Below are 25,160 nucleotides of genomic sequence, written 5' to 3' on the forward strand. Positions count from 1 at the left end.
TAGCAATACGCAGGCTATTACATGCATGTCTGCGCACAGTACTGTAATTTTTACGCTCGCAATGCCAGGTCACACGCGAGACACTCCCTTCCGGTGGAATAGAATGGCTATTTAAAGCCTAATAATGGCAGCTGTCTTTTTTTCCTGCGTTGTCCGCCGGTCAGACCCTTCCTCTTGATTTTTTTTTACCCAGCCATAGACTTCTATATTAGCTTGCTACATAAAATGCAGAACAACAAAGCAGTTCCTATCTTTGCTCGCACACAGGAATTGCGCAAGAGAAACATGCTCATGAGAATGAACCCATTTAAATCAATGGGTTCGCTTCTTCACGTTTTGCCGGTGCAAACATGTTCGTAAGCCCTAAGGCCGCGCAATATACAAAGAATAGAGCCCATTGATTTCACTGGGTTTGCTCACATGTGCGTAATTTTCCACATACAAAAAAATGCAGCATGTTGCACTTATGCGCACCAAAAGTCCCCATAGATGTCAAAGGGGATGTGCAAATGTGCATAAAATATGCTAGGAGATGCGTGAAACACTGTGCAATTGCGCAGGAAAAAGAACGCATCTGGATCAATCGGTCCGTTTTTTTTACCGCATGCAAATGAACATGTTTATGCAGTGCAGTAAAATACGCTGATGCGCTTGAATAAAGCATTGTTCATTCCACAAAAATGCTGCGCTCGTGCATACGCTTGCATGACGCTGGCATAAGTTAAACGAAGCTACTAGAGATGAGCGAGCATACTCGGTAAGGCGATATACTTGAGAGAGCATCACCTTTTTAGAGTACCTGCTGGCTCGTCCCTGAAGATTCGGGGGGACCGCGGGGGTAAGCGAGGGGGGTTGCGGAGGGGATCGTGAGGGAGAGAGAGAGAAAGGGATCTCTCTCACTCTCCTCCCCGCTCCCCTTCACTGCCCCGCGCCGTCCCCCGCGGCCACCCCGATATCTCCAGCTTCTTCTTGCAGCTTCTAGTTTAGGATGCCACAAGTTTATCACACTGGCAATTATACAGCCATGAATTATAATTGATAGTAGTTCAATATAGAATTACATAATAATAAGAGGAAATAGTGTCATATAGACTTCTGTCGGTGTTATCTTCCTTCCAGCCTCTGTCTTTTCAATCATTCTGTTAATTAATTAGTTGACCAGTGAGAGTTTTCCTCCGTGTATCAGACCCTAACCTAATGGAATTGCCTCATGATCCGCCTGGAACTCTGCGAGCTGCTGGTTTATTTTCTTTAACGCGGGTTTGTTTAAGAGTCGTATGTATTTTGGCCACATGTTTGCCTCTTTCTGTGACTGGCCGGACAGATTTATGGCCAGCGAGGAGGTTTTGATTTGCACACACCACCAAAAAATAAAACCTGTAAACTGGACTGGGTTGAGGAAAGTTTGAGAAAGCCTAAAAAGGCCCCTTAAGTCTCTTACGGAAAAGTTATGATACTGCCATGCTGCCGATTGGATCGAAAAACATACCTTCAAATAGAAGTGTAAACAAATATAGATCTCTTAGAACTAATTATCGAAGAAAAAAAAGAAGAGCAAGAACTTCCTGCTGCGAAAACAAGGTTATTGGCACACATATCGAAATGAAAGCCTCACATCCCAACTGGATGCTTTAGCATTGCCTAGACACTCGTTGACTCTTTCAGGGAGGTAACGTCTTATCCTCGGTTTCCTTCTTATTTAGTAGAAGATGAAGGAAGGAAAAAGTGCAGTATACCGGGTGCCACCGTTGTTGAGGTACATCATGTAAAAGATGGAACCTTCTACGTCTCCAACGAAAAGAATTCATTACATTTTTTGTCGAAAGGCACAAAAGGTACAGATGCAATGCATTTTAGGGCAGACCTAGATCTAGACTTCATGACGTGTAGTAGTTGAAGGAGGCGGCTAGATGTGCCCTAAAAAACAATCTGCACCTTTATTAAAGCAGTACCCTGATCTGAGGACAAAGAATCAAGAAGGAAGTCGCAAGTTTAAGGATATATATATATATAATTTTCTATAATATGTTAGAGTATTTTCATGTAAAAAGCTGTTAAAATGCTGCCAGGATGTGTAGAGAAAGCTGAGTCCTCGTTCAGATGAGCGTGGTTTACATGCTGCTACAGCAGCGTGCAAACCACGCTGCTGAGATGCGGGAATTCTGCAGTGAACAAGCTGCTCCATGCTCCGCGGAGCAGCCTGTTCACATGTCCGTGCTGCGCGCAGAGTGCTGCCATGGCTCCCATAGGAGCCTGTGGTCAGCACCATTGACAGCACCACAGCATGGAGATGACGAGTGAGTCAGCACGCGCTGTCCTATCTTTTTCACCAGTGCAGATTCTGTGTGAGCGCTTCCAGGGCAACCTATTGGTTACTATAGAAGCATGGTATACACGTCTATTGCTGTGTATCCCCATTGAGGATAGGTCAACAGCTCTACCTCATACCCCGTTGATCTTAAACTGCTTGGATGTGTAGGACAGGCTGACCACCAGGGGGGACATTACGATTTGTACGATTCATAGGGGGCCTTGACCCCCCCTTTTTTACAACCCCATGTTCCCTCTGGGGCGGGATAGACTGAGTTTTCTCTGATGACGGGAGGAGGAGGACATGCGGTGTGGCCAGATTGTGTGCTCTGAGGGTCTTCCATCATTTAACGAGCTACAGGCATCTCGGCCACATCAGAAACTGATGTGGATAGAGTATCTCCAGCTGTCTTCATTCTGGAGGACCTATTTTTGTGAGCTAGTTCTCCAGTCCAGCTCCTCTCTAGGATCTACGGAATCATTTTTGGAAGGCTCACACAGGGTCTTCCACAGTACATGAGAGGCTGGGAGAGGGACTTGCAGGACTCATTGGGTGGAGCTTTCAAGTTTGCACACAAACTACCCTTAGCCTCTGTGGCACAAGAGAAAAATTTTAAGCTCCTCTCTAGGTGGTGCAGATGCCCAGAACTGGTTCATCGTGTTTTCCCCTCAGTCTCAAATGTAAGTTAGAGATGTGGGTCCGACCCTGGTACCATGCTAAATATATGGTGGGAATGTCCACTCATTCAACCTTTCTGGGAAAAGGTGTTTGAGTTATATGGGTGGGCATCCCATGACACAGTGGAGGTCACTCCGCAGCTGGCACTGCTTTCTGTCAATCCTGGCCCTTATGCTACAATTAAAAAAGGTCTGTTACACCATTTCCTCATTACGGCCAGGGCTGTAATCCCACGCCAATGGCGGAGTAGTGTCACTCCCTCAAACTCGGTATCTATCCAGGAGCTGACTCAATTGATGTATATGGAGGAGTTGGTTGACGAGGGCTCTGGGGCTGCATGCTCAAATGGACGCACCTGGGTACTTTGGAGTGCATTCTGTGACTCACCCGAGTTCCAAAATATAACGGGATGGTAGAGATATGGGTCCCGGGGGTTTATAAGGAGGCCTGGATTGGGGCCCCCATCTTGGTGACACATAGCGAGGTTTTGATCAGCTATATCCCTGCCGCTACTAGGTTTTTTTTTCTTCTTTTTGGCGAGCTACTACCGCCCCCCTCTTTTTTTTTTCTTTTTTCTCTCTCCTTTTTCTCCTTTCACCCAAGATCTACTAATTCTCTTTTTGGTTAATCTAGATTTTTTTTTATTTTTTCCATTGTATATGGCGGTAGGTGTTTGAAAATTGTGCTATTCTGTGAGCACACAAAATCCTTTTTTTCTAATCTATAAGCTATTATTGTGGTCCTGCGAGACCCGCTATATGATGCTCTTTTTCCTTTGCAAATTTTCAATAAAAACATATTAAACATGAAGAGACCTAAGGAGGCTTGAAAGCTTGCTGCTTAGCACTATTTCTTTTTGTTGTCCATTAGAAAGTATCATATTTACAAAATTATTATTATTATTATAACAACTGCAAATACAGGTAGTCCCCGACTTACGAACAGGTTCCGTTCCAGGAGCCTGTTCGCAAGTCGATTTGTTCGCAAGTCCGAACAAATGGTTGAATGGAGCGGGATCGCTCTGACAGGGGTATTTAAAGTGTTAACCGTTCTGACGAGCGGCGCGGCTCATCGGAACTGCTGCCGCCGGGTGCCCGCTGTAAGAAACAACAACAACGAAGTTTGACCAAAATATAGAAAAATAAAATTCAGCGCTCCAAAGACGTATTCCGATCCTAAAGCAATCGACTGATAACAAGTTTATTTGCAACACGTTTCGTCGCTATACGCAACTTTTTCAAGCAAGATAACATTACACAATATACACCAACATATAGTCCTATGTGAACTCACATGTCTCTACTCCACGGCATTTCACCCAAACGGACAATTACACTTCCGGGTTCGGGAAGCCGTCCGGGAAAAAACGGAGGGACGCAACACTCTCCTTCCTCCGTCTATCCCCGGACGGCTTCCCAAACTCAGAAGTGTAATTGGCTGTCTGGGTGAAACGCCGTGGAGTAGAGACATGTGAGTTCACATAGGACTATATGATGGTGTATATTGTGTGATGTTATCTTCCTTGAAAAAGTCGCATAAAGCGACGAAACGCGTTGCAAATAAACTTGTTATCAGTGGATTGCTTTAGGATCGGAATATTTCTTTGGAGCGCTGAATTTTATTTTGCAATGTAACAGGAGCAGGTCAGGTTCCCAGCCATCAAGACAGCTGAGGACCCTAAGGAGAAGACCGAAATGGTTTACAACCGCTTCTGTCTTCTTGTTCTCCAGTGTACATAATGCTCTTGTGCTTCAAAATACACACGTCCATGAGTCTCTCGGGGTTGTGAACATTCTCTTTCAATTTAAGGGAAACTATCAGTTGGTCATGTACCTTAGGACGTATATAAAATATCCAAAACAACTTACCTAGTGGCCACAAGGACTCAGCATAAACATTCCACCAAAGTGCCAGTAAGAGGACCAGAAAATGATGAAAATATTGTCTGTAAGTCTTCACTGAAATATTCAAGGCATTGGGGAAATATGTCACTGGCCAAGAGGGATCATAGAGAAGAGCTAAAATATAGTGGTGATTGGGGAGTTGTTCAGTTGGTGCAACTACAACCACTAACTCAGCTATGTGAGTACTCCATATACTGGTCTAAAGATTGCTGTCCAAGGTAAAGGTTACTTTACAGCCATGCAGCTGTATACTTATACTATCAGCATATCTAGTACACTTTAGAGTGCTCGAAATGTTTAATCTGTACTTTTCACCCAGTGAACATATATTTTCACTTACTGTACTTTTCCTTTATCTCCTCCATACAACTGGTGAGGCCGGCAGAACGGTTGACCTCATTAAGTTCGGATAAGCACTTTTTCATAGTCATGTAATTTTCCACCTGGTTGTTGTAGAGCTCAGCAATCTCACCAAATTTGTTATCATATTCCTTGATGTTTACATTCTTCACAATGAGCGTCTTTCCTTTCTCCAGCACTATAATTACCGGAAAAAATGTAATGTGAGCTTCATAGTCATCGAGAACTAAGGTACAGCAGCAAATCACAACGGTAGAAATGGCTTTTTGGGCATTCTGGCGAATGCTCTCATTGACCACTGATACATGACGTGGAGGAGCCACCTGCAGGTCCCCCAGTACTAATATGGCTGGCTTCTATGATAAATAAGCCTCTGCCTAAGATTCAGTGGTGTAAGAAGAAAAGGCTGGGTTGCATAGCAAAGTTTCTACTCCAACCCCCCCCCCCCCGTCCCCTACCCGCTTTTTACGCTGTTCTCCGCACAGTTTAAATAACATATTAACTTTATGCTACAGGTTGCTTTAATTGTGGTGATATATGTTGATTAGAGATGAGCGAACGCGTTCGTCCGAGCTTGATATTCGTGCGAATATTAGGGTGTTCGGGATGTTCGTTATTCGTAACGAACACCATGCGGTGTTCTGGTTACTTTCACTTCCTTCCCTGAGACGTTAGCGCGCTTTTCTGGCCAATTGAAAGACAGGGAAGGCATTACAACTTCCCCCTGCAACGTTTAAGCCCTATACCACCCCCCTGCTGTGAGTGGCTGGCGAGATCAGGTGTTCGCCTAATATAAAAGTCGGCCCCTCCCGCGGCTCGCCTCAGATGCGGTGTGAGTTAGATGAGGGACAGTGCTGTTTATACCGGAGCTGCTGTAGGGAAAGAATTGGTAGTTAGTGTAGGCTTCAAGACCCCCCAAAGGTCCTTATTAGGGCCACTGATAGCTGTGTGTTGGCTGCTGTTAGCAGTGGGATTTTTTTTTTTCTCAAAATCGCCTCTGCAGACCGTTGCACCTGGCATTAGGGACAGAAGTGCTGCATAGGCAGGGAGAGTGTTAGGAGTGAGTGTAGCCTTCAAGAACCTCAACGGTCCTTTCTAGGGCCATATTTATCCGTGTGCAGTACTGTCCAGGCTGCTGTTGGCTGTGCTGCATTTTTTTTGGGCTTCTCAAAATCGCCTCTGCAGAGCATTCCACCCTCCATTGATACTGCAGGGAAAGAATTGTATAGGCAGGGCCACAACACCGTTATTATTCATAGAATATACGCAGTGCTGCCTGTTGGTGGGAAAAAACTGAAAACAAATCTATTTGTCCAGCCTGTGTCCGTCCTTACGGGCGGTGGAGACGTGTGAGCTGCGTGAAGAACAGTGCTAAATCATACGCACCCAGCTACGCTTTACTGCTGGCTTCGCCATTTGCTTTCCTTAATTGGGAAAAAAAATACCTGCTCTGCCAGAGTTATAATAACTCTGCTACCCTCACGTTCTGTGACACATAAGCAGGGACACAGCACAGTTATTAAACTTCTCATGTTCATAGAATATACGCAGTGCTGCCTTTTGGTGGGAAAAAACTGAAAACAAATCTATTTGTCCAGCCTCTGTCCGTCCTTACGGGCGGTGGAGACGTGTGAGCTGCGTGAAGAACAGTGCTAAATCATACGCACCCAGCTACGCTTTACTGCTGGCTTCGCCATTTGCTTTCCTTAATTGGGAAAAAAAATACCTGCTCTGCCAGAGTTATAATAACTCTGCTACCCTCACGTTCTGTGACACATAAGCAGGGACACAGCACAGTTATTAAACTTAGATAATTCATTCACTAGAGGCAGTGGGGCCTTTCGTTTTCCAAAAAGGGCAAAAATTATATTTGGCCTGCAGTCTTGCGCCAATTTATTTCCTGCCTGTGAAATCAAATCACTGGTAATACAGCATGCTGAGGGGTAGGGGTAGGCCTAGAGGACGTGGACGCGGCCGAGGACGCGGAGGGCCAAGTCAGGGTGTGGGCACAGGCCAAGCTCCTGATCCAGGTGTGTCGCAGCCGACTGCTGCGCGATTAGGAGAGAGGCACGTTTCTGGCGTCCCCACATTCATCGCCCAATTAATGGGTCCACGCGGGAGACGGTTATTAGAAAATGAGCAGTGTGAGCAGGTCCTGTCCTGGATGGCAGAAAGTGCTTCGAGCAACCTATCGTCTACCCGCAGTTCTGCGCCGTTCACTGCTGCCAATCCGAATCCTCTGTCTGCTGCTCCTCCTTCCTCCCAGCCTCCTCACTCCACTACAATGACACCTGCTCAGGAGCGGGAACACTCCCAGGAACTGTTCTCGGGCCCCTGCTTAGATTGGGCAGCAGCGGTTCCTCTCCCACCAGAGGAGTTTATCGTCACTGATGCCCAACCATTCGAAAGTTCCCGGGGTCCGGGGGAAGAGGCTGGGGACTTCCGCCAACTGTCTCAACAACTTTCTGTGGGTGAGGAGGACGATGACGATCAGACACAGTTGTCTTGCAGTGAGGTAGTAGTAAGGGCAGTAAGTCCCAGGGAGCAGCGCACAGAGGATTCGGAGGAAGAGCAGCAGGACGATGAGGTGACTGACCCCACCTGGTGTGCAACGCTTACTCAGGAGGACAGGTCTTCAGAGGGGGAGTCAAGGGCATCAGCAGGGCAGGTTGCAAGAGGCAGTGCAGTGGCCAGGGGTAGAGGCAGGGCCAGACCGAATAATCCACCAAGTGTTTCCCAAAGCGCCCCCTCGCGCCATGCCACCCTGCGGAGGCCGAGGTGCTCTAAGGTCTGGCAGTTTTTCACAGAGACGCCTGACGACCGACGAACAGTGGTGTGCAACCTTTGTCGCGCAAAGCTCAGCCGGGGAGCCAACACCAACAGCCTCACCACCACCACCATGCGCAGACATATGATGGCCAAGCACCCCGCAAGGTGGGACAAAGGCCGTTCACCGCCTCCGGTTTGCACCCCTGCCTCTCCCCCTGTGCCCCAACCTGCCACTGAGATGCAACCCCTCTCTCAGGACACAGGCACTACCGCCTCATGGCCTGCACCCACACCCTCATCTCCGCTGTCCTCGGCCCCATCCAGCAGTGTAGTTCAGCGCACCGTTCAGCCGTCGCTTGCGCAAGTGTTCGAGCGCAAGCGCAAGTACGCCGCCACGCACCCGCACGCTCAAACGTTAACCGTCCGCATCGCAAAATTCATCAGCCTTGAGATGCTGCCGTATAGGGTTGTGGAAACGGAGTCCTTCAAAAGTATCATGGAGGCGGCGGCCCCGCGCTACTCAGTTCCCAGTCGCCACTACTTTTCCCGATGTGCCGTCCCAGCCCTGCACGACCACGTCTCCCGCAACATTGTGCGCGCCCTCACCAACGCGGTTACTGCCACGGTCCACTTAACTACGGACACGTGGACAAGCACAGGCGGGCAGGGCCACTACATCTCCCTGACGGCACATTGGGTGAATTTAGTGGAGGCTGGGACAGAGTCAGAGCCTGGGACCGCTCACGTCCTACCCACCCCCAGAATTGCGGGCCCCAGCTCGGTGCTGGTATCTGCGGAGGTGTATGCTTCCTCCACTAAAGCACCCTCCTCCTCCTCCTCCTCCTCTGTCTCACAATCAAGATGTGTTAGCAGCAGCATGTCGCCAGCAGTCGGTGTCGCGCGGTGTGGCAGCACAGCGGTGGGCAAGCGTCAGCAGGCCGTGCTGAAACTACTCAGCTTAGGCGATAAGAGGCACACGGCCCACGAACTGCTGCAGGGTCTGACACAGCAGACCGACCGCTGGCTTGCGCCGCTGAGCCTCCAACCGGGCATGGTCGTGTGTGACAACGGCCGTAACCTGGTGGCGGCTCTGCAGCTCGGCAGCCTCACGCACGTGCCATGCCTGGCCCACGTCTTTAATTTGGTGGTTCAGCGCTTTCTGAAAAGCTACCCACGCTTGTCAGACCTGCTCGTAAAGGCGCGCCGGCTCTGCGCACATTTCCGCAAGTCCCACACGGACGCTGCCACCCTGCACACCCTGCAACATCACTTTAAGCTGCCAGTGCACCGACTGCTGTGCGACGTGCCCACACGGTGGAACTCTACGCTCCACATGTTGGCCAGGCTCTATGAACAACGGAGAGCTATAGTCGAATACCAACTCCAACATGGGCGGCGCAGTGGGAGTCAGCCTCCTCAATTCCTTTCAGAAGAGTGGGCCTGGTTGGCAGACATCTGCCATGTCCTTGGTAATTTTGAGGAGTCTACCCAGGTGGTGAGCGGCGATGCTACAATCATTAGCGTCACCATTCCTCTGCTATGCATCTTGAGAAATTCCCTGCAAACCATAAAGGCAGCTGCTTTGCGCTCGGAAACGGGGGCGGGGGAAGACAGTATGCCGCTGGATAGTCAGGGCACCCTCCTGTCTATTTCTCAGCGCGTACAGGAGGAGGAGGAGGAGCATGAGGAGGATGAGGAGGAGGGGGAAGAGACAGCTTGGGCCGCTGCTGACGGTACACCGGCTGATTGCCTGTCATCCTTTCAGCGTGTATGGCCTGAGGAGGAGGAGGAGGAGGAGGAGGATCCTGAAAGTGATCTTCCTAGTGAGGACAGCCATGTGTTGCGTACTGGTACCCTGGCACACATGGCTGACTTCATGTTAGGATGCCTTTCTCGTGACCCTCGCGTTGCACGCATTCTGGCCACGACGGATTACTGGGTGTACACACTGCTCGATCCACGGTATAAGGAGAACCTGCCCACTCTGATTCCCGAAGAGGAAAGGGGTTCGAGAGTGTTGCTATACCACAGGACCCTTGCGGACAAGCTGATGGTAAAATTCCCAGCCGACAGCGCTAGTGGCAGAAGGCGCAGTACCGAGGGCAAGGTAGCAGGGGATGTGCGTAGATCGAGCAGCATGTACATCCCAGGCAGTGCAACAGTCTTTAAGGGCCTGGCCAGCTTTATGGCTCCCCACCAAGACTGTGTCACCGCTCCCCAGTCACGGCTGAGTCGGCGGGAGCACTGTAAAAGGATGGTGAGGGAGTACGTAGCGGATCGCACGACCATCCTTGGTGACGCCTCTGCCCCCTACAACTACTGGGTGTCGAAGCTGGACACGTGGCCTGAACTCGCGCTGTATGCCCTGGAGGTGCTTGCTTGTCCTGCGGCTAGCGTCTTGTCGGAAAGGGTGTTTAGTGCGGCTGGGGGAATCATCACAGATAAGCGTAGCCGCTTGTCAACCGACAGTGCCGACAGGCTAACACTCATCAAGATGAACAAAGGCTGGATTTCCCCAGACTTCTGTTCTCCACCAGCGGACAGCAGCGATACGTAAGCAATACGTAGGCTGCACCCGCGGATGGAAGCTACGTTCTCTCTCACCATCCAAAACGGGGACATTTCTGCTTCATCAATCTGTGTCTAATATTCCTCCTCCTCCTCCTCCTGCTCATCCTCCTGAAACCTCACGTAATCACGCTGAACGGGCAATTTTTCTTAGGGCCACAAGGCTCACTCAAATAATTTTTCAGAACAATTTTTAAAAGTTTCAATGCGCTTAAAAGCGTTGGAACTTTAACTTGAACCAATTTTTCGTTACACTGGGCTGCCTCCAGGCCTAGTTACCACTTAAGCCACATTAACCAAAGCGATTAATGTGTTTCACCTGCCCTCTTGGCTGGCCATGGCCAATTTTTGGGATGTACATTAGTACTGTTGATACGAAACCCACCTGCATTAACCCTTTCCAGTCCACTGTGTGACCTGTGAAGACATTAGGGTTTAAGGCTGTACAGCTCCGTTGTTGGTAGACGTCCGTCGGGGTTCTCTTACTGTATATTGCCAGCCTCTCTGCTGTCGGAGCCTATCCTACGTGTCAGCTCATGCAGTACTGGCTTTAGCCAGCATATAGCGCCGTTGTATAACGGCAGAAAAAGAGTAAGCCCCCTAGGAAAACCATATACAAATTGGATTGGAAAGGGTTAAGCACAACATTACTACCTCAGCTGTGTTGGGCAATGCAATGGGATATTTCTATGTACCGCCGGTGGCTTCCTGGCACCCACCCATGCTGTAGGTGCACACGGAGTTTTTACTACATCTGTACACTTATAAAGAACCCCAGTCAGACTGGGGCATGCAGTGTGGGCCGAAGCCCACCTGCATTAAGCACGACATTACTACCTCAGCTGTGTTGGGCAATGCAATGGGATATTTCTGTGTACCACCGGTGGGTTCCAGGGAGCCACCCATGCTGTGGGTCGACAGGGACTTCACAATAGGGAGTTGTACCTGCCTGTGTCTATGAATTAAAAAGCCCGGTCTGACTGGGGCATGCAGACACCTTGACAGAATGAATAGTGTGTGGCACATAGGTTCCCCATTGCTATGCCCACGTGTGCAGCTCCTGATGGCGGTGGCACAGGATTATATTTCTCATTGCTTCTGTACAGCATTGTGGGCTATCGCTCCGCCACTTTTAAAGAGGGTCGCTGCCTAGCCGTGCCAACCTCTGCAGTGTGTGCCTGCGGTCCCTCGTCATGGCAGACGCAATTCTAAATAGACATGAGCGTGGTGTGGCATGAGGGCAGCTGAAGGCTGCCCAGGGACACTTTGGTGTGCGCTGTGGGGGGGAGGGGGGGCGGTTGGTCAGCATGTAACCCAGGAGAAGTGTCAGTGGAGTGTCATGCAGGCAGTGATTGTGCTTTGTTGGAGGTAGTGTGGTGCTTAGCAAAGGTATGCCATGCTAATGAGCGCTTTTCAGAAGTAAAAGTTGTTGGGAGGGGGGGGGCCACTCTTGCCGCTATTGTGGCTTAATAGTGGGACCTGTGAACTTAGGATGCAGCCCAACATGTAGCCCCTCGCCTGCCCTATCCGTCACTGTGTCATTCCCATCACTTTCCTGAATTGCCCAGATTTTCACACATGAAAACCTTAGCGAGCATCGGCGAAATACAAAAATGTTCTGGTCGCCCATTGACTTCAATGGGGTTCGTTGTTCGAAACGAACCCTCGAGCATCACGGGAAGTTCGTTACGAATAATGAACACCCGAACATTTTGGTGTTCGCTCATCTCTAATGTTGATAGATAGATTTTTTTCCATTGGAGTCTTATTTTTTCCTCATCAGTATAGAGTTCGAGCAGCAGTAGACTGGACTTTGTTCTCCCCTCCTGCCCTCCACTTTACCCTCCCGCTCTCCCTTGCACCATCACATCCTCCATGTTTTGTTCTTTTGCTTCATTGGAGCTGCTGCAGTCCACCCCTTGCTGCTCTGTGCTTGGGGGCACTTGTAACGCTGTTGCTTTGGGTCCTGTGCAAAAACGGGTATTGTAGCCAAGGAAAAAGAGAAACTGGCTAGCGTGAGATCCTTGCTGGTCTGCCCCAGTGACCCTGCTGCCAGGGTCGTGAATTACATCAAGAAGCAGGCTTTTCTGCTGCAGCTCCTCCCCCTGTTCTCCTCTGGCCTGACCGTTCCTTCCGAAGTCGGGTCTCACTAGCTTCTTCTCCTATATATGTCCTTAGGCTGGCCAGAGTTAGGACAAAGGTCGTGGCACTGACTAGTGCAGAGGTCAGATTTTTATGTGGTTGGGCCCCCAATGGTGCCAGTTGCAGCTACTATGACTTCTATGGCAGTAGTCCCGCCGCTGCTAGAATTCATAGAGTCCATGAAAGGTCCTTCATTTTTTAGTATTCAAGGACTCATAAATCTAATCTTTCAGACACCCTAATAAATATTATTTGCAAGAGTTATGCTCCCTAGACAGCACCCCAATAGGTTTATTAGGCACTGCTACTGTTGCCTAACACTGCCAGATGTTAATATATCCACTCCTAGTGGATATCCATCAAGGTCACTTAGGCGGTATCTTGTCACCACCGGAAGTTAGGGCTTTGACTGGGCTTGCATGGATGAACGCCCCTGTTACGCTCCCGATTGACTGAATTCCTGAAGGTCCTAGCAGCGTGTGTGTTGATTTTTGGCTAGGCTGGAGGGTTAGGGGTTAGTTTTCCTGTTAGGCTTAAATTATGAGCTCTGAATGCTTCCATGTTACACCTGTGATATTAAAGCAGTTAGAGCTAATAATATAAGCCTAACAGGAAAACTAACCCCTAACCCTCCAGCCTAGCTAAAAATCAATAGACACTCTGTAGCAATCACTGTCCCCAGAGCAGCCGTCCCCCTTCCATCTCTCCTGCTTAACTGCTAGCAGCCACCTCCGCTCACAGTGTTATTGTGGTGACGCTGGAGGAATCCCCCTGCAGTGAGGCAGTGCCTCTGCTCCCTCACTGCTCTGTGCGGCGACTTCTTAGCAACCGGTGTGCCGGCTCTCTGCTCTCTCTCACCCGCCAGGCTGTATGCCGCTGACAGGTGGGTGCCCTGCTCCCCCAGTGTTCCACTCTGCCTGTGTCTCTCCTGCCGCCGCTGCCTTTGGCTCTCCTGCTGCCGCTGCCTGTGGCTTTCCTACCGCCGCTCCCAGTCTTGCCACTGTCCTCCCCGATTGACTGCTGTGTCAGAACGGCACTTGGGGGATTAAACACGCCCCCAGCCAATCAGAAGCTGGTGGCGTTACTAAATTTGAAGAGTGCTGCATTATGTTGCCACCCCTAACTTCCGGTGGTGACAAGATACAATAGTACCCACTTAGGCTTTGTTCACATCTGCTTGTTCAGAGCCTCTGATGTAGATCCAGAACGAAGTCCTTGGCAAAAAAAATGCAGCATGCTATGCTCTTTTGTCTAGTAAAATGCTGCCATAGTGGAAAACCAGCGGACCCCATTATATCTTGATGTTATTTGTATAGCACCAACTTATTCAGCAGCATTTTCAGGTAATTTATGTATTACCCCCACCAAGCTGGGTACTCATTTTACCTACTTTGGAAGGATGGAAGGCTGAGTCAACCTTGAGCCGGCTACCTGAACCATGCGGGGATTGAACTCGCAACCCTGAGGTCATGAGCGAGAGCTTAGGACTGCAGTTCTGCTGCCTTAACACTATAGTCTGTGGGGTCCATCAGGTCCTGTTCATGACTATCATGTTCTGGATCTGGGACTTCCATTATTTTTCTTTGTTCTGCTCCTATAACAGAGTAGAACAATGGAAGTAACTCAGCCTTACTTTATGCAGAACCAGAAGTTGTACTCTTTCTGCATGATACAGTCCCCAGCATCGGTGCGAAGAAACTGAGGTCAATGTTTTTCTAACTCCAAGGCTTAGTTGAGGAGGGTTCGGGAATCCGGCAGGACGCTGTCTTGCTATGCAGATTGTTTCTGTAACAAATAGCCAACTGTGAAAGAGTTGCCTGCTCAACATAAAGAGAATATTTGAAGATTTTCTCCTTCACATCCAGCCTAATAAGAACGCTGAGTAAACCATTGTAATCCCATAGTAGCTACAAAAGGTGATACATGAATTGGAAGCTCTTCTACTGGTAAGATCTTAGTTGGTCGTTAGGACTATGATGAAAAGCAGTATCAGTGCTGCTTACCCTTCACTTGCTTTGGGACATGGGCAGCTTTAGAGAAAGGTTCAGTCTGCAAAAGAAATAAGGATGACATGATTAAAGGTTAACAGAAGTCAGTGAAGTGTAGAACAATGTCCCCTACCTCATCACCGTTATCAGGCTTTATAGAGATGGAACGGGTTGTCATAGGAGAATTACATTTGTTGGCTTGTTTCAGGAATAAATACAGTATTTTCCCAAAAGACAAAATAATCAATGTCAGTTAAAAGCGGTTTTCCATGGAAATATTATTGATGGCCTATCTTCAGGATAGATCATCAATAGTTTATCAGCTAGAGACCGCCACTTGGGACCCCGACCAATCAGTTGATCAGGAGCCTGCTGTCAGCACTGCTGCACACAGGGGAATGGAGCGGAAGCTGCTGCTCCGACTCCTGTGTAGTGGCTGGCGCTTGTAACTGCAGGCACAGTTCTCATAATGGGAGCTGCCGCTGCACTTACTAGTGCCGGCCACTACACAGGGGTTGGAGCAGCGGCTTCCGTTCCATACCTCTGTGTCCTGAGCGGCACACCTCAACTGATCAACTATTAATGACCTAACCTGAGCTTTCATTTCTTATAGTGCCGAGATAAAATGAAAGCTGCTCCGTGATTGGTTGCTAAGGGCAACAAAGACATATTTTCTTCTAGACAGTTTTCATAAGATCGTGGTGCCGGGATAATTCTGCATTATTTTCTCTTGTATCAATGTACCATGAAGAATAATCTACAAACTATCTGAGATACAAGCAAGTGATGTGGCTTAGTTCTTTATCCTGCACAGATTTTAGCTCCAATCATGGCCATTTAACTGTTTAGAGGCCACGGTTAATCCCAACTAAGCCAATAGCCAAAGTGGGGTCTTCCCTGCAGCGTCCTATCAGCACCCAAGCAATGCCATCACAAGTTGCTGATGAGTTCGCATGGCAACCCGAAGCCTAGAGAAGACTCTGAGGGCCGCTGTACATGGATGCCCTGTAAGAGGGATGTGCAAGACTAGAAAAAACAGTGCCCGCTAACGGCATACATCATCTTGTACTCTGTGATCGCTCTCTGCCTCTGGCTTAGCCTCTGCAATATATGAAACGTGGAATTCCACGTGCTACAGATAAGGCGGTTGGGTGATTGGACTTTCGCTGCACCTGTGGCATATGAGAGGGCACTGGGTGTGAATGCCGAAAGTATGAGCATAGTTTTCTGGCCTTTTCCAGCAGTGGGTGTAAACCTGGGTAATTGTTTAGGAAGCGCTGCACTGCCAGACTCATCACATGGGCCTGGCAAGGTATGTGGGTGAGATTTCCAAGACGAAGGGTTGCCAGCAGTTGGCTCCTTTGTCACACACGACCCTGCCTGGCTTCAGATTTTGTTGGGTCAGCCTGGGCCTGCAGAACAGTCAACAGCTCTTCAGCCGTGTGGCTGCCCTTCCCTAGACACATGAGTTTTAGGAAAGCATGTTGGCATTTTCCACATGCAGCGCAGTATGGAGGCCGGGTTTTATTACATACGGATATCTATGGCAATGTGGAGGGTGTTCAAAAGTGGCATGAAGAGCTGGAGAAGAGAAGGAGGAAGGGGCTAAGGAGGACACAGACATGAATGAATGTCCCGTAAGTTTGAAGGTAAAGCGTTGACCACCATTTTCGGCTTCATGCCCCACCTGCAGGACATTGACCCAGTGTGCTGTTTAGCATATGTAATGCCCCTAGCCATGCTTGCTGGATTACCTGTCCATGGTCAGGTGTGCCGTGCCACTGACAGCGTTCTGCAACGCCAGGGACATGTTATCACTTGCATGGTGGTGCAGGGCAGGGACAGCATTTTGAGCAAAAAATGGTGACTGGGCATCTGGTATTATAGAGCAGCACAGAGCATCATGTTGCAGAAGTAATCTGTATCCACTAGCATGCAGGACAGCATTTCCATAGCAAGCAGCTGTGAAATGCTTGCCTTCAGGCTCTGGGCTTATGGATCTTTAGGGTGTTTTGTTTTATTTAAGCTCCTGTAGCTGGGGGATGGAGGACTGGCTGCTGACATGGGACAATGCTGGAATATGGGGTAGACGTCAATGTTGGTGAAGATGGTGGTGATGGCGGCTCAGCGTCTGCTGTCCACTTCCCACTCGCGGCTCTGAAGCCTGCAGCCTGATCGTCCATTGTGGAGGAGAGGCCTGAAGTAGACGTGCTACTGTCCCTACACAATACTGCCTGTCTGTGCTTAGAGGTTACTGCATGACCAGGGAGGGAGAAAGAGGATGAGGCAGCTACAGCAGTGGAAAAGGGAGCAGGATGAGGCTGACTCTCTGCCATCTGGCCCAGGTGGGCTCTCCAAGGCAGCGGGTGATTGGAGTTCATGTAGATGTTCATACACATTGTGTTGAGGTTGTTTACGTTTTTGCTATTTTAAATGTTTACTGCAGATCTTACAGATGGCCACCCAGACTGCACAAGTCCTGTGAGCAGACCTAGCTGTGGGCCTGATGTTGGTGCTGCCATGACTAGAAGTGGCTGAGGGTGACGGTACAGCCTTTATGTTTGTCTGAGACATCTTACTCCTTGTCTTAGCATGGTGCTGCCACCCAACATCCGCTTCTTCCTCCTCCCCCTGCGATCTGCTATGATGACTCTCCCTGCCTCTCCATGTCAGATTGAGTACTTCATCCACTTCCACCTTCTCTTCCTCTTTATCGTCCTTCTCCTGAGTAGCCTCTATGCTACAGCGAGCTTCGGGAGCTGCACCTCCATTTCCACATCCCCCTGAGTACACATTGCCTGTGAAGGGCTGACTATGCACACTGACACACCCTCTTCCTCTTCGGAGGAGGAGAAAAATGGTTGCTGCCTCTGTCTTGGTTTTCTCTCTCTGGCTATTTGCACTGCCCAGTTGACATCCATGACACTGGATGATCAAACAGCACCTGAGACTGATCTATGCGGCACGGGTTGAAGTAGGGGGTGGATAATAATGGCCGACTGGAGCAGACTGACAGCTTTGTGCCTTTAACTGGGAAGAAGAGGAAGTGGCGGTAGTGAAGGCATGCTGTGTTATCCACTCTACGACTTGTTCTGCATGCTGCAGATGTAATGCAAAAACCACTTCTAAGGAATGGAAGCAAGCTTGCCTCGCCTCTGGCAGAACATGGAGCTGTTGGTTCAGTGGGAGCCGCTTGAAGTGCCAACTACAGCCCTACCCCTTGCTTTCTTCATGTTTCCTTTTATTATTTAGTTGGTTTTTTCTTGTTTACTTTTGAGTATAGTTTTATGAAACTTTTCAGCTAACTATGCAGATTGCAAAAAACCACATGTAGCAGCGTAAAGCCTCCTAATAAAACGTAGTTGCCAGAACCCGTTTTGAACAACGTCTGAGGCCACTGACACACACTATGTGTATTTACTGTTTCCCTGTTTGGGATTCTCCTTGGTTTATATTTACCAAAAACAACTGAAAACTAACTGGGCTGCAATCCCTGGGCGGCAAGATATGTGAGGACAGAAGGCCACAGAGAATAGCTTGTATGCAGCACAATTTAATTCCCCAAACCCCACTTCTAGCTGCATGAGGCCTGCAAATAATTTATAGTGGCTGAACTCCTGACTTTGAACAACAGCTGAGGCCACAAACAGAGAAGTGCAATATTCCACACACTAAGACATAGTTTGTCTGTCTGCTTTGCTGCTATATATAAAGTGACCACAGCAGAGATATATCCTCTGCAAACTATCTCTCCCAATGCACAACCCACATTTTGTATAGACACACAGAGCATCTTTCTTGGGTCCCTCCCATACAACCTTGTTTAACTTCTCTGCTGGTATGCAAGCTTTCACACCTGCAGCAATATATCCACTGCAGATTATCTCCCCTAAATACAGACCACATTTTACGTTCTGTGTTCAACTATATAATGGTTGCTGGTTACACTGTGCCTATGTTATATAGGGCTAGGACATGTGATGTAATCAGGTCCTGTGATATCCAATGAAGCTGCTGCCCATACGCAAGTTGGAGGACACATTTGGTGACATCATCAAGCTGCCCTGGCTGCTGATTAGCTGACCTCTGTAGGAGGCATTTTGGAAAATTTGCATTTTCCACAATTCTCACCAAAAATTGGGTCAAACTTACCCAATTCAGTGAACATTGGGGTGATTTTTCTATGCGACCCACCAAGACGGGTAACACTAAACACCAGGCCTCAGTTCATGAATGTGAATCAGACTAAAAACAACTATGTGACTCTGAATCCCAACCCATTTTTTTCCTTACAGCTGTATATATCAAGAGAAGTGGTCAAAAGCTTCTGAAGTATAAACTTTGGCACAAACACCATTAATTCTTGTACAGCTGATTTTTATCGTACAAAAGTTAGAACTTATTTGGCAACTTTTGGTATTTTTAAGTTAGCTTTTGAAATGTTTCTAAAAGTGGGTGGGGCCAGGCAAAGGGGGTGTGGCTTCATAGGTCTGTCAGATTTATTATAATTTATGCCAGAAACTAGTCCAAATTATCGCTGCATCGTTCACCAGCTCCTAGCGGGAGTAGACTTCAGTCTTGTGCATGGAGGTGCCACCAAGATAGTGAGAGGCGTCTCTTGATACATGTGTTGCACTTATATCACCACGCTGGTCTTAGTAAATATGGCCCATATTTTTCTATGTATTTAGACAAGAAAACTCACATTCATAAATAAGTTCTAATAGATTTTTTATTCCAATGTTCGTTTCAGCCACATAATTGCTTCCTCTTGTGCTCAGGTTGATGATTTAAAGGGTTCAGCGACTTTTACCTTACAGTCACTGGACAGATTTCCATAAGAGGAACTTCACATTGTTTGCACAGTTGGGCTTGGACCTGTCTGCTCCTGTAGTCATATGACACAGAATACCATCTGATTGTCGTCATGATGTCTTTGCTACCTGCTTCCACTCTGCAAGCCATAGATGTTATAACGCATCACCCAATGCAGTCTAGAGAAATGAGAGGCCTGCAATATATTATTATGTGTTGTGCTGCGATCCCTTGTCTCTACCACTGTTATTGCTGCCCTGTAATTACTCCTCTAATACCCAGTTGTATGTTTATTACTATGCTAAACTATATTAAGCTGTGGTTAAGGAAGCCAAAAAAGTTTATAAAATACTCATATTTAGCCCCATTTATGTAATTACATATGGAATATCTATGTCAAATATCCTCTAGACAAAAGAAATGCATTTGTTTTATCTCTGAGGCATGTAGAGAGTATATGGGTGTCATAGCAAAAATCAAAGTGGGGCTCCCCTTTTGTTTTTGGTACAGATATCACATAATGCCTATGGCCAATGCATGCTAATTGGCTCCTAATTCTTTTTCGTCCCTAAAAGGGTAGTATGCCTTGGAGAAGCCATCAGTAGTAGATTAGTGGGATCCTGTTGATCAGCTGTTTGTCAGGTTGATTTGTTTGTGTACTGAACTGATTTCTGCAGGACTGCTTCCTGCAGTGGCCCGGCTTGGTCTTATAGGCAAATTTCCTAATCACTTCAATTGAAACTTGACCTCCAATACCAACCTGGCTACTGTAGAGAAAATGGAACTATCTGCTTCCTGCAGATCTCAGCTCCATTCATGAACGCACCAGCCCGGTGAACAACTGAATAGCAAACCTCCGCTGGTCTAATATTGATGGCCTATCTTACGGATAAGCTAGCAATAATTTACAACTGAACAACCCTTTAAAGGTCATTGTGACCCTCTGAACTTTCCTACCATACTGTTTGCTAATGTAGCATTGCCAGTAGCGCTCTTAGGGAAAATCTGGTGGGGCATGTGACCTGGGTGCAGCATGCCAGGGGGTTCCAACAAAGTAGTTTACTTTGGCCAGGTTCTTTGGATAAATGATTTGCAAACTGTTGAATCTTTGCCCCTGTTGAAGTATAGCCTAGTTTCAACTCTAACAATGACCCTTGAGAAAAAGGGCCACACTTCTTCATGGACTGCCTGATTAGTATGTACACCCATGTTTGAGAGTCTTTGTCTGTCAGTCCCCTGGCATAGGAATCTTGTTAAATTGAAACCCATCTCGCTAAGTCGCTGCACTGTTTCAGGCTGATGCCATTGTCTGATGCATGTACTACCTAAACAACCAGGGCACAGCTCTATAGTGGAAATACGTTCACTAAGGGATCTTTGACACGGGCGTATTTTTGAGCACAAAATTTGCATGCGCAATATGCAGAGAATAGAATCCACTGATTTGTATGGGTTCGTTCACATTTGCTATTTACTGCGGGCAGCTTTCGCGCATGAGAAAAGAAATACAGAGCATGCTTTGTGCGCAAATGAGCATGCAATACGCAAGGGTTTGGCCAATAAAAAGTGAAAAAAAAGACCACATCTGTATCTCATTAGGCTAAATAGCCTTTTAAATCATGGTGGAGGGGGAGTGTTGTGCGCCCATATCAACAGGCCCCGTGTGCGCAAACAAGTACAGCACAATGTGCGCACATGCGTGCAAAAGTGCCTTGTTCACGCCAAAAATGCTTTGTTGTGCGGTGTGCGCATTTACGCATACACCCGTGTGAAGGAGCCCTTATCGTTCAGATCAAATAGCATTCGCTCAGTCTTTCTCATTCGCTTAGGGCTTCTGCAGATGAGCAATTTTACTTGAGCAAAATCGCTTGTGCAGAACACAAAGAGTAGAACACATTCTGGGATTTTGTGCCTAATTTTCGTCTGCGTGAAAATATACGCGACATGCTCTATTTTTGTGCCCATTTCTGCACCTAAAACACCAAAGGAGTCTATGCGGGTGCGCAAATGTGCCCCCGATCCGCATGAAATTGTGCATTGAATTTCATGATTTTGCAGGTACATCGATAACACTGGGGACTCATTAGGCTGCACAGTCTGCTCTATCACACTGCGGATGCATCCGGTGCCAAGGTGAACGGTCCTGGCAGCACATGACATTGTTCCTTCGATCGATCAATCAAAATATCATTTGGTGTAAATGGACCCAGCTGGACAGAAGGTGCGCCGGCCCTTTAAGTGACACACAGTATACAAAGTATTCTTACCTCCGATACTATTTCCTGTAACATTACGCACCTCCATACTTGTGTCCCTCCCAGAGATCATTTCACAAGAGCTGATATAGTTAACATGAAATACAATGACAACCGTAACACAAGGAAGGTGACACCATTACATATATCGCTCAGTTATATAAGTGCCAGCTGCTGATAACAGTCATATTATACTCTATATACATGTAAATGTCCCTGAAGGCTCTCAGAGCCAGAGATATAGGGTATAAAACAGAGATCAAAGCCGGAAGCCATTGATATTGTGGTCTTTCGGTCATCCCATTGAAGAGCAGTCAGCCTCTCCCCCAGCTGAGATGACTGATAACAGGGAACAATAGTCTGCATTCAATATATCTAAGTAAAGATTTCTCGTTCTGCATGCATTTATACTGAACGATTCGTTCAGATTCTCGTTGGATCTGGGAATGCCAATGTTAATCATTCTGTGTAAAAGCAGCTTTACAGAGACTTCAGGTTTACTGTCTCTTTAAGGCCTGCGTCCTCGTGATCAATTAGGTGGTATACAGTATTAGCAATAAGTTTGTTCCTACCTCATCGTCATTACTTGCTTGTAAGCAGCAGCAGAAGGCGGACATACTTCACCCCTGGTAAGGCTGCATGAGGAGAGGCACTTTATTGGAAAAAGTCACTCTGACGGCGATCACAAGACAGTACAAAGGGAAACAAGCGAGTGACGTGACCACAGAAAGGAGTTTAACCAGTTCTGTGTCACAACTGCCTTTTGCTTTCCTCTTTAATCGAGCAAGATTATTCTCAAACTATTTTACCTAGTGGTGGATTAAGTGTACTGCAGGTACTACTTGCCCCCCTCCATTGAGAACGCCTTAAAAAAAGGCAGAATTACTGTTTACAAATGTAATAGTTATTAAGTGTTCATAAGTGCCTCCTTAATAATAATAGTGCCCTCTGAATAGTAAAAGTGGTCTTAACTGCCCCCAAGTTGTAATTGTGCCCTCCGACTTGTAATAGTGCCCGAAGTGCCTCCTTAATAGTAATAGTGCCTTCAAAATATTAAGTGTCCATAAGTGCCTCCTTAATAATACTAGTGGCTTCTTAATAGTAATGGTGGTCCTAACTGCTATCTTAGTATTAATTTGCCCTCCGGCTAGCAATAGTGCCCCAAGTGCCTCCTTAATAAGAATAAAAAAAAGTAAAGAACAAAAAAACATATTGCAATAGGATTCCCCATAGGAGGTGTGATCAGCCTGGTGCCACCGATGTCTGTCTATAAATTAGTATGTTTATAAATCTGTCCTTCTCTTTATGTATGCCATGCTTGATAAAGGCAGCTGTTAGCCCCGAAATGCGTCACATCAGTGTCACTATCTTGTTGGAGTAAAGTCACATGCCCTCATCCTGTGGACTCTTCTTAGAAAGATGTGCCTCACTCACGAAAAGAGGGTGGGGGTATTTGCTTCTTGGTCTTATATACCCCTTCCTCCATCAATGTAAGTCACTAATGCCCTTATATACTTTGTACCAACCCTTATAAGCGCAGTATTTTCTTGTTCTTTACTATTTTTAGCTTAGACCAATATTCTTTTTTCTATTTTTGGCTTATCTGCTGCTCTCCAACCCCATTGGATGTCCCACGGGACATAAGGAACTGTCGGTTTATCTTTCATCTACTAGGACTATAGATGCCCGTGGGCAGGTTTCCCTTCCTGCATTACCTCTCCGCTTGTGCCAGGGAAGTTTTGTCCCGCCCCGTGTTTATCCATTCCACCTGTCTGAGGCGCTTTCCTGTTCACACCTGATCATTAATAATATTAGTGCCCTCTTAATAGTATTGGTGGTCCTAACTGCCCCCTTAGTAGTGATTGTGCCTCCTGACTAGTGCCCCTAGTGCCTCCTTAAGGCCTCATTCACACAAGCGTTTTTATGTGGCTATTTCGCCACAATGAAATGTCGTCCGATAATCGCAACCATTTGAATTCTTCATTAATTCCCATGGGCGATTTTCGGGCGAGTGAAATAGTCAAAACATCAAATCGCCAACCATTTTGGGTCGACAATTTTAAACGCTGCGTCAAAAGATAAGTCTTGATCTATCTTTTGATGAAAAATGCTGGTGGCTCCCATAGACTCCTATGGGAGCTGAAAAAAAAGGAGGGGGAGGAAGCTTACCTGCTTCCAGTGCTCGAAAACTATTTAAGCATGAGAAGTCTTTACAAGGATTTCTGCCGACTGACGGAATTCCGCGCTGCAGCGCTATTTTCACGTGTAATGGCCGTGTGAATGGACGAGAAAACACTAATAAACTAAATTGCGGTTATTCTTCACTGATGTGATTTTCGGCTGCGATGCGGCCAGTGTAAAGTCGCATCGCCCATGTGAATGAGACCTAATAGTAATAGTGCCATCAAAATAGTAAAACTGCCCCGTCAGTAGTAATAGTGCCCCCTCAATAACTATGATGACTTCTTAATAGTAGTTATGCTCCCAAGTGCCCCCTTAGTAGTAATTGTGTTAGTTAATATTAGTAGCTGTGGCTTATACAATAGAAACAAAATGAATAAAACTATATTGACCTATCCATGACTGGCACCGAGTCCTCTTCTGGCATGGGTGGCACAATGGAATGAAGTTATCAGGCTGTTTGTGCCGAGATGCTGAAGGTCCCAGCCTCAGTCTCTATGCCCTTGTATGCCTCAGGGTTGCCTGGCATCTCAACTTTATGCCACTGAGGAAAGCAGCCAAAGTAGAAGCCAGGACACCCGGCGGCCCTAAACATCTGCTAGGAGCCTGAACTGGGGAATCATTTGCCTCCCTACCCCCAGTCCAGCTTGCTACCCAATGATGTCATAGTTTCTCCATTGCGCAAGCAATGTCGGTGGCTTCAGACAGTGGACTAGAGCTTTGTGCTTTAGGATAATGGGTCTGCCCAATGGATGATTATTAATAGGGGCAGTTTGGGTGACAATGGGCCCCCTTGGAGCTTCAGGGAGCCTATAGGAGAGCCCTTGCACATGACTTTGAAAAGAATCAGATTTTTGCCCGGCATGTGGACTTCAGTGGTGGACACTGCGGGAAACAGAAAGCAGGTAAGTGTGAAAAATACATTCCCCGGCTCCCTGTCAACTACCCTAACAGCAACAGAAGTTAGTTCATGGTGCTTTAGACAGGTGACAGCTTCCCTTTAGCAAGATACCGGAGCGAGGAGGGTAAGTATGTAGTTTGGTCTGGGGACCAAATATTGTTTTTTTTTTTTTGCCTGATCTAGGGTCAAAATGAAGTTAAGGGTCTGGTCTGTGGTCACAAATTAATATAGGTGTCTGGGGTCTCAATATATTTAGGGTGTCTGGTTTGGGGTTTGAATATATTTAGA

General features: G+C 47.3%; 1 protein-coding gene across 1 annotated transcript in view; it reads right to left on the minus strand.

Annotated features, from left to right (window-relative positions):
- Positions 1-22,553, minus strand: part of LOC136588273 (uncharacterized) — a 29,451-nt gene extending 6,898 nt beyond the window's left edge. The window contains exons 1-3 of the mRNA XM_066587368.1: positions 22,363-22,553; positions 14,736-14,781; positions 5,234-5,431 (exon numbers count right to left, since the gene is read on the minus strand). Of these exons, the coding sequence (XP_066443465.1) occupies positions 5,234-5,431; positions 14,736-14,781; positions 22,363-22,407 (289 nt within the window). The 5' untranslated portion in view covers positions 22,408-22,553. The remainder of the gene's footprint in view (positions 1-5,233; positions 5,432-14,735; positions 14,782-22,362) is intronic.
- Positions 22,554-25,160: the final 2,607 nt, after the last annotated feature.

This window comes from Eleutherodactylus coqui, chromosome 13 (genome assembly GCF_035609145.1).
Source record: "Eleutherodactylus coqui strain aEleCoq1 chromosome 13, aEleCoq1.hap1, whole genome shotgun sequence".
Classification (NCBI taxonomy): Eukaryota; Metazoa; Chordata; class Amphibia; order Anura; family Eleutherodactylidae; genus Eleutherodactylus; species Eleutherodactylus coqui.